Here is a 14347-nt window from a genome sequence, read left to right as displayed (position 1 = left end):
ATATATTTATTTTTTGAGATGAAGTTTCGCTCTTGTTGCCCAGGCTGGAGTGCAATGGCTCGTTCTTGGCTCACTACAACCTCTACCTCCCAGGTTCAAGCAATTGTCCTGCCTCAGCCTCCAGAGTAGCTGGAATTACAGGCTTGTGCCACCATGCCCGGCTCATTTTGTATTTTTAGTAGAGACAGGGTTTCACCATCATGACGAGGCTGGTCTCAAACTCCTGACCTCAGGTGATCTGCCCATCTCAGCCTCCCAATGTGCTGGGATTACAGGCATGAGCCACCGTGCCTAGCCCACAATTATATTTTTAAGAAGGATGTATACTGTAGCAAGTAGCTACTATTTTTCCTTCCTGTATAGTATTATATGAATGTACCATAATTTACTTATCTAGTCTATTACTCATGGACATTTGTGTTGTTCACACTGTTTTGCTCTAAGGAACAAATATCATGATATACATATAAGTACATATGCCCAGGAATAAAAGGGCTGGGCCATAGGGAATACATATAATCCATTTGAGTAGCTAACAAAGTTTGCCAAAATGATTATACAGATTTATACTCCCATCAGCAGTGTGAAAGAGTTTTCCTTGTACCACATCCTTATTCACACTTGGTATTATCAGACTTTTTGCCAGTCTGGTGACTCTTTAGTGGTTAATTTCCATTTATTTGATTATTTTAAAATGTTGAACATCTTTAGAGGACACTTGACTTTCCTTTTTGTTGAGTGGCTTTCAAGTCTTTTGCCCACTTCTTTTTTGAGACAGGGTCTTGCTCTGTCATGCAGGCTGGAGTGCAATGGTGCAATCTCAGCTCACTGCAACCTCTGCCCCATGCGCCACCCTGGGCTCAAGCGATCCTCCCACCTCAGCTTCTAAGTAGCTGAAACCACAGGTGTGTACCACCACACTGGCTTTTTTTTCCCTTTTCTTAGAGACGGGGGTCCCACTATGTTACCCAGGTTGATCTCAAACTCATAATCTGCTCTCCTGAGCCTCCCAAAGTGCTGGGATTACAGGCATGAGCCATGGTGCCCAACCTCTTTTGCCCGCTTTTCTGTTGGGTTGTGCTTTTTCATCTGTAAAAATTCTGTATATTTTCTAAATTCAATCCCTTTGATAGTTACATGTGTTGCAAATATCTTTTCTACTCCACAGCTTGCCTGTTTAATCTCCTGATGAACAAAAATTCTGTTAGGTAGCCAACTTTTTTGTGTGTGTGTGATGGAGTCTAGCTCTGTTGCACAGGCTGGAGTGCAATGGCAGGACCTCGGCTCACTGCAATCTCTGTGTCCCTGGTTCAAGCAATTCTCCTGCCCCAGCCTCCCGAGCAGCTGGGATTACAGGCACCTGCCACCATGCCCAGCTAATTTTTATCTATTTTTAGTAAAGACGGGGTTTCATCATGTTGGCCAGGCTGGTCTCAAATGCCTGACCTCGTGATCTACCTGCCTCGGCCTCCCAATGTGCTGGGATTACAGGCCTCAGCCAATGCACCCAGCCAATATTTCTTTATGGTTAATTTTTTTCCCCAACATACTGTACATGTTTAATGCCACAATTTTCTTATTTAATAAATTTTCCTTACATTGAATGATGACTAATGCTGCTATGTATATTTGGATACGAGTCTTTGGGTGGACAAATGGTTTTATCTCCCTCAAGTAGGTACTTAAGAGTAGAATTGATGGGTTAAATATAAAATATGTTTAGGCCAGGTGTGGTGGTTCACACCTATAATCCCAGCACTCTGGGACACCAAGGATCACTTAGCGCAGAAGTTCGAGATCAGCCTAGAAAATGTGGCCATACCCTGCCTCTAGACCGAAAAAAAAAAAAAAAAAATGATACAGAGTCTCACTCAGTCACCCAGGCTGGAGTGTCGTGGCAAGGTCACAGCTCATTGCAGCCTCCCACCTCAGCCTCCCAAAGTGCTGGGATTATAGGCATGAGCCACTACACCCCAACCAGATGTTTTTCAGAGTGGCCGTAAGTCTTACATTTCCATCAGTAATGTAAAAGTTTCCAGTTTTCTCATGTCCTCACTAATCCTTGGTATTAAAAGCCTCTGAAATATAACAATTCTAGTTTTCTATATACTGGTATCTCATTGTACTGTAAATTTGCATTTTCCTAATGACCAATGATATTGAGCGTCTTTGCATATGGTTATTAGCCATAGAGATCTCTTTTTGGTGAAATATCTCTTCAAACTAAGTTGTCTTATTGAGTTGTAAGAGTTCTTGGGCCAGGCGCAGTGGCTCACGCCTATATTCCCAGCACTTCGGGAGGCCAAGGCAGGTGGATCACGAGGTCAAGAGATCGAGACCATCCTGGTCAACAAGGTGAAACCCCGTCTTTACTAAAAATACAAAAATTAGCTGGGCATGGTGGTGCGCACCTGTAGTCCCAGCTACTCGGGAGGCTGAGGCAGGAGAATTGCTTGAACCCAGGAGGCGGAGGTTGTGGTGAGCCGAGATCATGCCATTGCACTCCAGTCTGGGTAACAACACTGAAACTCCATCTCAAAAAAAAAAAAAAAAAAAAAAATAGTTCTTTGGAACAAATCTAAAGCCAAGAATTTTCTCCGGTTTTAGAAATTTTATAATTTTGGTTCTAATATTTAGCTCTACAATAAATTTTGCTCAATTTTTGTGTATGGTGTGAGGTAAGGGCTAAGTTCTTTCCCCACCAGCCCCCTCAAGTGTGAATATACAATTGTCTCAATGCCATTTATCAGAAATATTAGTGTTTCCCTATTGAATTACCTTGGAACTTTTGTAGAAAATCAATTGACTATAAATGTAAGATTTTATTTCTGATTTTCAATTCTGTTTCACCCATCTATGAATCTATCTTTATGCCAATACCACACTACCACACTGTCTGAATTACTATGTCTTTCTTTCTTTTTTTTTTTTGAGATAGTCTCACTCTGTCACCCAGGCTTGAGTGTAGTGGCACAATCTTGGCTCACTGCAACCTCCACCTCCCAAGTTCAAACAATTTTCTTGCGTCAGCCTCCCAAGTAGCTGGAATTACAGGCGTCGGCCACCACATCTAGCTAATTTTCTTATTTTTAATTGAGATGGGGTTTCACTATGTTGGCCAGGCTTGTCTTGAACTCCCGGTCTCAAGTAATCCACCTGCCTCAGCCTCCCAAAGCGCTGGGATTACAGGCGTGAGCTACTGCACACAGCCAGTTCTTTTTATTTCTATATAAATTTTGGGAAGAATTGTCATCTTAAATTGTCCAATCCATAAACATAGCACATTTTCCATTTATTTAAATCTTAATTTCTCTCAAGAACTTCCATAGTTTTCAGTATATAGGTCTTGCATTTCTTTTGTTTATTCCTAAATATTTTATTCTTTCGTATGAAATTGTGAATATAATTGTTTTCTTGATTTTTAGGATTGTTTGTTGCTAGTATATGGAAACAAAATTGACTTTGGTACATAGATCCTGCAGCCTTATTCATTTGTTTTTAGTTCTAGTTTTTTTCTTTTTGTAGATATCTTATGATTTTCTAAATGCAAGATCATGTCAATTGCAAATCAAGACAGCACTACTTCTTTTGTATGACTTTAATTTCTTTCTTTTTTTTTTTTTTAAGAGACAGGGTCTTGCTATGTTTCCTAGGCTAGAGTGTAGTATCCTGCCTCAACCTCTTGAGTAGCTGGGACTACAGGCACGTGCCACTACACTTGGCTCTTTTTATCCCCCCAAGTTGGGGATTTTAATTTCTTTTTCTTGCCTTATTGCACTGACTAAAATCTCCACTACAATGTTCAGCAGGAGTAGGGAAAGCAAACATCCTTTCTTTGTTCTCAATCTTAAGAAAAAAACAGTCCGTTTTTACCATTAAAAATGATGATTTTACTTTATCAGTTTGGGTTTTCTTTTTCTTTTTTCTTTTTTTGTTGACAGAGTCTTGCTCTGTTGCCCAGGCTGGAGTGCAGTGGCGAGATCTCAGCTCACTGAAACCTCTGCTTCCCGGGTTCAAGCAGTTCTCTGCCTCAGCCTTCTGAGTAGCTGGGATTATAGGTACCCATCACAACGCCTGGCTAGTTTTTGTATTTTTACTAGAAACAGGGTTTCACCATCTTGGCCAGGTTGGTCTCAAACACCTGACCTCGTGATCCACCTGCCTCAGCCTCCCAAAGTGCTGGGATTACAGGTGTAAGCCACCATGCCTTGCTTACTTTATCAGTTTGAAGCAAGTTCTTTCTCTTCCTAGTTTTCTGAGAGTTCTTATCACTAATGGAAATTAGAAATTATAAAATCCTTTTTCTCCATTTATTGAGATTGTCTCAAGAAAAAAAAAAGGCCAAATTTAGACAAAGTCTTCCTCTTTCACCCAGGCTGGAGTGCAGTGGCTTGATCTCAACTCACTGCAACTTCCACCTCACAGGATCAAGTGATTCTCTGCCTCAGCCTCCTGAGTAGCTGGGACTACAGGCATGCACCACCACACCAGGCTAAGATAAAGGGGAAAAGTAAATAACTAGGTTGGCAAAAAAATTAAATGATTAAACAGGAAAAAAATAAATTGTTTTTTTTTTTTTTTTTGAGGTAGAGTCTTGCTCTGTCACCCAGGCTGGAGTGCAGTGGCAGAATCTCAGCTCACTGCAACCTCCATCTCCCAGGTTCAAGCGATTCTCCTGCTTTAGCCTCCCAAGTAGTTGGGATTTCAGGTGTGTACCACCATGCTTGGCTAATTTTTGTATTTTTAGTAGAGACAGGGTTTCACCACGTTGGCTAGGCTGGTCTCAAATGCCTGGCCTTGTAATCCATTTGCCCGAACCTCCCAAAGAGCTGGGGGGAAAAAAAATAGATTTTAAAAGACAATACCATTTACAGGATGTAGGGGTTCCTTCCGTTTCAGGGCTGAATGGGATAATGTCACTTCCTTTTCCTCATGCTGATTTTTAAAGCCGTCATCTAGGGAGCTCTTAGCCTCTGAGAATTTCCATTCAGTGTAGTTCACCTGCTTCAGAATAAAACAACAATACTACATAGCTGGTGATATCTTGGTTTTCTTTCTTCCTTCTTTTTAAATATTAGCTCTTTTTATTTTATCATTTAGAGATGGAGTCTTGCTCTGTCATGAGGCTGGAGTGCAGTGGTGCAATTTCAGCCACTGCAACCCTTGCCTCCCAGGTTCAAGTGATTCTCCTGCCTCAGCCTCCCAAGTAGCTGGAACTACAGGTGCCTGCCACCATGCCTGGCTAATTTTTGTATTTTTAGTAGAGTCAAGGTTTCACCATGTTAACCAGGATGGTCTCTATCTCCTGACCTCATGATCCACCCACCTTGGCCTCCCAAAGTGCTGAGATTACAGGCATGAGCCACTACGCTTGGCCAGCTCTTTTTATTTAACTTTTATTGCTTTTTTGAGTCAGAGTCTTGCTGTCGCTCAGGCCATGTGCAGTGGCAACATCTTGGCTCACTGCAACCTCTACCTCCCAGGTTCAAGCGATTCTCCTGCCTCAGCCTCTTGAGTAACTGGGATTACAGGAGCCCGCCACCACACTTCACTAATTTTTCTATTTTTGGTAGAGACAGGGTTTCACCATGTTGGTAAGGCTGGCCTCAAACTCTTGACCTCATACGATCTGCATGTCTTGGCCTCCCAAAGTTCTGGGATTCTAGGCATGAGCCCAGTCAATACTAGCTATTTTTAATTTTTATAAGTTAGTACTTGTTGGCCAGACATGGTGGCTAATGCCTGTAATCCCAGCATTTTGGGAGGCCGAGGCAGGTGGATCACCTGAGGTCAGGAGTTCGAGACCAGCCTGGTCAACATGGTGAAACCCCGTCTCTACTAAAAATACAAAAATCAGCTGGGCACGGTGGCACACACCTGTAATTCCAGCTGCTTGGGAGGCTGAGGCAGGAGAATCACTTGAACCCCGGAGGCAGAGGTTGCAGTGAGCTGAGATGGTGCCATTGCACTCCAGCCTGGGTGGTAGACGAAGACTTGATCTCCAAAAAAAAAAAAAGGTCACTGTGGCGGCTCATGCCTGTAATCCCAGCACTTTGGGAGGCCGAGGTGGGCAGATCATGAGGTCAGAAGATTGAGACTATCCTGGCCAACATAGTGATACCCTCTCTACTAAAATACAAAAAAATTAGCCAGGCGTGGAAGCACATGCCTATAGTCCTAGCTACTTAGGCGGCTAAGGCAGAGGGGTGGCTTGAATCTGGGAGGTGGAGCCTCAGCCTCCTGAGTAGGTGGGACTACAGGCATGTGCTACCATGCCCAGCTAATTTCTTTGTAGTTTTAGAAGAGATGGAGTTTCACCAAGTTGACCACCAAACCTGGCTAATTTTTATATTTTTAGTTGAGATGGGGTTTCACCATTTTGGCTAGGCTTGTCTCAAACTCCTGACCTCGTGATCTGCCCACCTCAGCCTCCCAAAGCACTGGGATTACAGGCATGAGCCACTGCCTGGCTGATGTTGTATTTTTAATAGAGACAGGATTTCACCATGTTGGCCAGGCTGGTCTCCAACTCCTGACCTCAGATGGTCTGCCCACCTCAGCCACCCAAAGTGCTGGGATTACAGGTGTGAGCCACTGTGCCTGGCAGATTATTGCTTGTGTGTCTGCTTCTGCTTCTATCTGTGAGAACATCTGGGGACAGTACAACCCACAATATAGTGCTTCAGAGTTTTTATGCTCTTACTTGAGGTGTATTTCCATTTGAGATGCTAAGGCTAAGATACTCCAATCTGTTCTTTCCTTGAACGCCTATTCTTTTGCCATGTTTTCTTCTTGAGTAGTTCAAAACTTGGTGCTCCTTTTCCTTTCTTTCTCCCCCATGAGGAGTTTTTCTCTTTGCTTGATACCGGCCAGCTTCAATGGGAACCTCAGGAGATGCCATCTGGTCCTGAATAGAAAGATCAGAGACGGCCTTACAAGATGGTAGTTTAACAACCTAGAAATGCAAGAAAGGGATTTAGGAACTAGCATTAGACTTCATGTACCTCCTCATGGAGCTGAGAGATGTTATCTCTCTCTCCTTTCCACAATAAAACCAAGATTTTTGCTCCATCAGTAGATTCATGGAATTATGGGGGATATATATTAAGTTCACAGGACATATGACATTCACAGAAGAAATTTCTTTTACTCCAACTGTAATCCTGTCTCCTTCAAATCTGCTCCATAGGATTGGCAGCAATCTGCTCTCTGTGGAGTCCTGGAGAGTTACCTGGGAAGGAACTGAAGACTTTTCCTCTTCAAATGAGATATTTGAACTGTCCTTGGCATCATTCCCCTTAGTCTCAGCTTCTGGTTTCAGGAAACTCTCAGGGGGTATATAGGGAAACTTCCAATCTAGTTGCACTTGAATAGATCCATTGGGTTTCTCTGCAGGGTCAGTGAGGTTAAAATCACCTGAGACACAAACACATTAATAGGACCTGATCACATGAAGTAAGCAAGTGAGCATTTGCCAGAACCTTACCTATTTCCTTCCCATGTTTAATTTATCACATTTTATCAGCAACTAATTAACATCCATCAATAATCACGATGATGACACACTCAGAAGTAACATCAAATAGCAGCGCAGTTAGAATATTAATTGGGAAAGATGGGTATCTCTAGGATTCAGGAAGAGATAGTGAAAGGTGTATGAAAGGGAGTACAGCTTGCTTGTCATCAGTCATCCAGCCAATAAACAAGATTGCATTATTATTACTATTATCAAATGATTACTGTGCCTTAGGCATACCAAGAAAACTGTCATCTACACCTGAGTGGTCCCAAGAAAACTTAAGCAAAATGGCTTTTTCCAAATGTCAGACATCTGTTTTGTAACACTGATTTTTTTTTTTTTTTTTGAGATGGAGTTTCACTCTTGTTACCCAGGCTGGAGTGCAATGGCGCAATCTCGGCTCACCGCAACCTCCGCCTCCTGGGTTCAGGCAATTCTCCTGCCTCAGCCTCCTGGGTAGCTGGGATTACAGGCACGCGCCACCATGCCCAGCTAATTTTTTGTGTTTTTAGTAGAGACGGGGTTTCACCATGTTGACCAGGATGGTCTCGATCTGTTGACCTCATGATCCACCCGCCTCGGCCTCCCAAAGTGCTGGGATTACAGGCTTGAGACACCGTGCCCGGCTTGTAACACTGATTAATAGATGACTCATACTGCCGCCCGTGTTTGATGACGGAGTTGTGTCCAGATGTGTCAGCCTTTTTTTAAGCAATTATATTCAGGAGAGAGCTGCACACATTTCCTAGAGTATCCAGAACCTTGTTAAATATGGTTGTTTCTGGCTGCAGCTATTCCACTTTCTAACGAGAACACAGATATCCCTGCCTCACTCTCCCAGGACTGTAGTCAAAGAGTTGACCCCTCCTAGGTACATCCCCACAACCCTAGGCATGAAAATTAGGAAAGACAATATGGAGTTCAGCTCCACACTGGGGGAAAAAATCCAAGAAATTTGCCTTTGTCATGGTCTGGTGTGGAAATCTCTCTAACTTGTGTCCAGTGTTTAAAGGAAGTGAGAAAATGATGGGGGAATCTGAAGGTCTCAGTATAATCAGGTATCTAGTCATGCACTAACAACAGGACTTAAGTAAAGACAGATACTAGACAGCATTATGGAGCCTGGAGAAGTTTGTTGAGATTCAGAGGTATAGAATTCAGGTTTCTGGCTCTACACACTTAGGAATGCTCTCTTTGTGGCTGAAAAGAAGCAGAAGCCACCAGTGTTTCCACACGAGCAGTGAGACTCTACGTCTTCTGCTCTGCTGCTCTTGACAATATTTTAAAGTCCTTTCTCTTCATGTTTTAAGAGACTGCTTCAAGCAAGTAATCAACGAAAAGTAGAATCAGGACAGGGAGATAACACTGGGAAGATAACATGAAGATGTAATAACCTCAAACTCCCACCTTTAATAGATTTGTTTTTTGCAAGAGGCAGTAAAGACACTTGCGCTCGGCCAAGATACAAGCCAGGCTCTGAGTCTTCATCATCAAAAACGTGTATAGACAGGGCCTCCTGCCTTAGATATTGGTCCAGCTCAGAGGTCACAAGCACTGGGAATTGAGCCTGATCTCTAAAGTAGGGGTTGTTACTGGCTGGAATGATGGCAGTGTCATGGTCAGAAAAGGTGAAGAAACGGTACACAGCATATGGACTGGGTTGCGTTCCCAGCCATCGACTCCGGAGGCCGCGGCACTTGGTGATTTCAATCCGTAGCTCATTCTGAGGTTCCCGAGACTCCGATCTGAACTGGAAAGATGTAGATCATGGATTGAGGAAAAGTCAGCCCCAGAGTGCTACAGGTGAGGCTTAGGATCTGTGGTGAGGAAGAGCTATGATCTAGAGAACAACTAATCAAGCTGGGTCAGGAAGAAACCTAATGATCTTCACCTGCCTGCAAACTGGCTCTGGCAGTTATCTAAGGGAGATACTACCCCTCACGACTGAGAGAATGGCACAGGGAAGCTACTCTGTTCACAGCAAGGATGTAGCTAGCTTCAAAGGCATAATTTCATTTTAGACTCAAGCCTGACCAAGGGAATAATCCAGACTAGTGGTGGTGTTACAGTTTTCTCTTTCATTCACATTCAACAAATACTTATTGAGAGTGGAAGACAGAACTGTTCTCATGAGCTGCTTGCCTGAGGCTCCTCTGCGATGCCTCAGCACATCCTTTTTCTCACCTCATTCTCCTGGGCCTTCCAGCCTCCAAGCACATTGGTTGACAGGTAGACCTGGGCTTTCTTTCGTTTATTGCATGCCTGTAGGCTGGGTTTTATGGGGAAACGCAGCCTCATCCAGTACTCTAGAACCCCAAACTCTTCTCCACCAGCTCCTGGGCAGCAGCAAGTATGAAATCATGGAGAATACAGATGGTGTGGCAATGATCAAGAACAAAGAAAAAGGAAGAAAATAAGAAACGACCAGAAAAGCAGCTATAGAGTTTGGGAAATTCTGCATTGGTGCTAGGAGCTGCAGGAAGCCAACAACACTTACCAATCAGTGTGGCCAAGCCATGGACTTTCTCCACAGTCTCTAGCACCCTGTCAAAGTAAATCCATCCTGCAGCAAGAGTGTTGTGCTCACTGGCCACGGCCTGGTGGAGATCAAGCCGGGCTGAAGCCCCTTGAAGGTAGTGTATGAAAAGAGAGTCTGTCTCCACCACATACTGGGAGGTGAAGTCATAGAGGGGCTGTGGCCCCACAGACAATGGGGTACAATGGGTTTCAAAGTCATAGAAGGAATAGGTGCAGAAAGTGGTAGGTTGCATGTCTCCAGCCTGAGCCAGGGCGGCAGATGTCAGGAAGGCCTGGTGGATGTGCAGTTCGAAAAGATTCTCACCCTGATGCAGCAGAGAAATGTCCACTTTATCCTCATCTCCATGGGCCGGCAGTGTTTCCAAACATAATGACAACTGTCGGGTGCCATAAGCAACATCTTTGAGCTGTTCTAGAGGGGAAAGAAAACTGCCTATCCATTAAAGCGTAGCGAGTTCTTTCTCAGGGTAGAGGAGGGTAGACAAAAGAAAAATAAAACACATGGTGGAAGTCCAAGTTGTGATTATTTCAAGAAACCACAATTCAAAAGGAAAAGCAACAGAATGACAACCAGGAGCATTGAATTCTGATAGCCAGATAATTCAATGCCAGCTCTGGGGAGAAGGTACAAAAGGAGTGATTGGAAAGTAAACACTAAACTTAGGAAACACTGGGGGCACATTTTATCCTACAGATGACATTGTTTTAGTATACATTGTGGCCCTAAGAATTAGTTGGTAATTCCATAAAAGAAGTACTAGAAATGCAAAAATATGAGCATTTCTACATGTTTGGTATATTGACCATGGAGATAATAGCAAGGTGTAGATACAGTGTCTACGACATTATATTGAGTCCCACCAAGAAATGTTTCTCCTTCTCCAGACAGGTCAATCACAAGATCTTTCATTCTGTTCAGAATTTGGTTTCAACTTAAGAAGGCAAAAAGAACTCTGTAAGTTAAAGAGCAACGGAGTGAAAGGTGGGAAAGGAGACTTACTGAAAGAGGTAAAAAATATTGGCAGTGGGATACAAAGATGGGTAGAGAGTCTAGCAAATCTGGGCATTATCTCCCAAGTCCAACCAATCAGAAACTTTGATATATAGCCTGCTTCTAATTAGAGAATATTTGAGTCATCATACTGTGGGGCTGCTGCTAAAAGTTCTATTCTAAGAGTTAAAGCAGTAAAACAAAATATTCTGGATACATCAGAATGTCTTCATGGCCCACACACACACACACACACACACACACACACACACACACGGAGACTGTTTTCTTAATTAACAAGAGTAATATAAATACACTAAAGAAAACAAAAAACAAAACTTATGTCCCTTTATTCTAGTCCATGCTCACTAAGAAACCTACTTACTGATTTTGCTTCCTGTAAGAGGGCTTCCCTAAACTGTGGTTCCAAATTTTTCATGGCAGCAGTGGAATAACCACTACTGTAAAATAACAAACATTCATGTTTAAATATTGGCTTCTGGTTAACTTGCTTTCTGTGAGTCAGATCTTTCACCACTGGGTATAATAACAAAGCCAAATGTCTTGACAAACAAGGCTGAGACCAGGCTCTGGTCAGCAGTGACTATCCTAAGTATAGGAAGCACCACAATATGAAACTTGCATTCAGTGTCCAGCCAGCTGCCCTGTCACTGTTGACATCTACAAACTGCAACAAAGATTTTAGAGACTTTAAGGGAGAAATCACTGACAAAAATATAGGAGATGAGTGGTGAAGTTCTATTATCTAATTAAAACTCCTTTGAGGAAACAGTGACTAGGAGAGAGGGACAAGAAAGAGAAGCAAGAGAGAAAGAGAGATTGTGTGTTACACCACCAATCTGAGGGCCAACAATGGCCCTTTCATTCTCACAACGGAATTAAGCCCCTGAAAGTAATTTCTAGCCCCTGTTGACACTCTACAGAGAAACCAGAGAAACATTATGGAGGGAAAGAAGCTGCTAACATGCATTAAAACAATAAAGATGGGTCGGGTGCGGGGGCTCATACCTATAATCCCAGCACTTCGGGAGGCCGAGGTGGACGGATCACCTGAGGTCAGGAGTTTGAGACCAGCCTGGCCAACATGGTGAAACCGCATTTCCACTAAAAATACAAAAAATAAGCCAGGCATGGTGGTGGATGCCTGTAATCCCAGCTACTCTGGAGGCTGAGGCAGGAGAATTGCTTGAACCCAGGAAGTGGAGGTTGCAGTGAGCAGAGATTGTGTCGCTGCACTCCAGCCTGGGCAACAAGAGCAAAACTCCATCTCCAAACAAAACAAACAACAAACATAATAGGATAAAGAACAAGAGGGATAAGCTATATGCTAAGGATATGAGAGGCACCCTTCTTGATAAGTACACAGAGGGGAACACAGGTGTTAGCTGTGGAAGGGTCCCAAGGTGAGGAAAACAGGGGACTAGGACTTGCCAGATGTTGGAAGGTCATGGCTTCTTAAAATACCTTCCAGCTGCTTGATACGGTTATTCTTGAGGTCTAGCAGTCGAGTCAACCTCTCCAGCTTTTCTTTGTAATCTCTGTTATCACTGTCAGCTTTTGTCGTCATTGCCTCCAGTTCCTCCTGAAACAAAATAATGTCTGAACTTTTCTGTCTCAGTGCCCTAATACCAAAGAGCATCAAAATGTGGCACTGGCAGGGTCAAGAAGACTGCTATCCTTAGAGGGGCAGGTTCCTTCACTAGAAGGCTTGGTTTCCTCACAGACCCTTCCAATACTAGTTGTGTGCTGTTGGTGCCATAGGGTAGTTCCTAGGATTGGCAAAATTTGAACCCAGAAGCCGTACACTGGCCCCCATCACTGGCTCCTAGTGCCAAGGTGCTGTGGGCATGAAGAACTTGAATCCTCAAGTTCTTCAAAGGACAACCATCCTGTGTTTGCTCGGGATAGTACATCACCTGGCATCAGCCCTGGAAACTTAGGTCTTCATTCCCAGTCCTGTGAGTTGTTCCCATGTTCCCATTATCCATTCCCTTCCTATACCATCTTTCCTTGCACCTGGTAACACACGTTGATTTTGCGCTGCAGAATAAGCATGTCTCTGGTCTTTTCTAGTTCCAATGTGGTCTCTGCATGCGATACTTGCAACTGATTTAGCACCTGGGACAGTTTCTTTTCGTCTTCGTTTTGGGGTTCACTAGGCTGTAGAGGGAAATGCGTTGGTAAAAGGGAGTACACATATGACAAGTAAAGTAATAACTCTTCTCTATCAAACAGTTGTTGGTAGTAATAAAATGCCAGCAGAAGAAATTACTCTGAAATGTAAAAAAGGACCTGCATTACTTCACAGGTGCTCTCTCCCTTAGTCCTCATGTTTCGTAGCAGCAGTGAAGGGAGGTTATACAGCTGCTAATGGCTGTTTGCTCTTTCACAGATAATTTCAAGTCCTCGGCTGGGCACGGTGGCTCAAGCCTGTAATCCCAGCACCCGAGGCAGGTGGATCATGAGGTCAAGAGATAGAGACCATCCTGGTCAACATGGTGAAACCCTGTCTCTACTAAAAATACAAAAAGTTAGCTGGGCATGGTGGCGTGTGCCTGTAATCCCAGCTACTCAGGAGACTGAGGCAAGAGAATTGCCTGAACCCAGGAGGCGGAGGTTGCGGTGAGCCGAGATCGCGCCATTGCACTCCAGCCTGGGTAACAAGAGCAAAACTCCGTCTCAAAAAAAAAAAAAAAAAAATTTGAAGTCCTCATGAAAAAGATTCTAAATGTTATGAGTTGCAAAGAGTGGAAGAAATGCATGGAGCTCATGAAGCTCTCTACTCGCAGCCCTCTCATAGTCTTCCAAAGAGTGTCCTCTGCTAGGTGCAGTTGCTCACACCTGTAATCCCATACCTTTTGGAGGCCAAGGCAGGCAGATCACCTGAGGTCAGGAGTTTGAGACCAGCCTGGCCAAAATGGCAAAACCCTGTCTCTACTAAAAATACAAAAAATTGGCCGGGCGCGGTGGTTTATGCTTGTAATCCCAGAACTTTGGGAGGCCAAGGTGGGTAGATCACGAGGTCAATATATCGAGACCTTCTGGCCAACATGGTCAAACCCTAACTCTACTAGAAATACAAAAAAAAAAAAAAAAAAAAAAAAAAAAAATTAGCCAGTTGTAGTGGTATGCACCTATAGTCCCAGCTACTTGGAAGGCTGAGGCAGGAGAATTGCTTGAACCCAGGAGGCAGAGGTTGCAGTGAGCTGAGATCACACCACTGCACTCCTGCCTGGAGACAAAGCAAGACTCAATCTCAAAGAAAAACATACAAAATT

General features: G+C 43.6%; 1 protein-coding gene across 4 annotated transcripts in view; it reads right to left on the bottom strand.

Moving 5' to 3' along the window:
- RPGRIP1 (RPGR interacting protein 1) overlaps positions 1-14347 on the bottom strand; it is a 90905-nt gene that overhangs the window by 24202 nt on the left and 52356 nt on the right. For 2 of the 4 annotated variants that reach the window (XM_035260060.2, XM_035260059.2), the window contains exons 3-7: positions 13086-13229; positions 12501-12651; positions 7232-7416; positions 6704-6907; positions 4866-5004 (exon numbers count right to left, since the gene is read on the bottom strand). In XM_035260060.2, the coding sequence (XP_035115951.1) occupies positions 4866-5004; positions 6704-6907; positions 7232-7416; positions 12501-12651; positions 13086-13229 (823 nt within the window). Of the gene's footprint in view, positions 1-4865; positions 5005-6703; positions 6908-7231; positions 7417-8926; positions 9270-9703; positions 9856-10016; positions 10470-12500; positions 12652-13085; positions 13230-14347 lie in introns of all 4 variants that reach the window. The other 2 variants (XM_035260062.3, XM_035260061.2) reach the window with 2 other exon arrangements.

This window comes from Callithrix jacchus, chromosome 8 (genome assembly GCF_049354715.1).
Source record: "Callithrix jacchus isolate 240 chromosome 8, calJac240_pri, whole genome shotgun sequence".
Taxonomy (NCBI): domain Eukaryota; kingdom Metazoa; phylum Chordata; class Mammalia; order Primates; family Cebidae; genus Callithrix; species Callithrix jacchus.
Note: the sequence above shows the minus strand (reverse complement) of the source record. Positions and strands in the feature narration are given on the sequence as shown.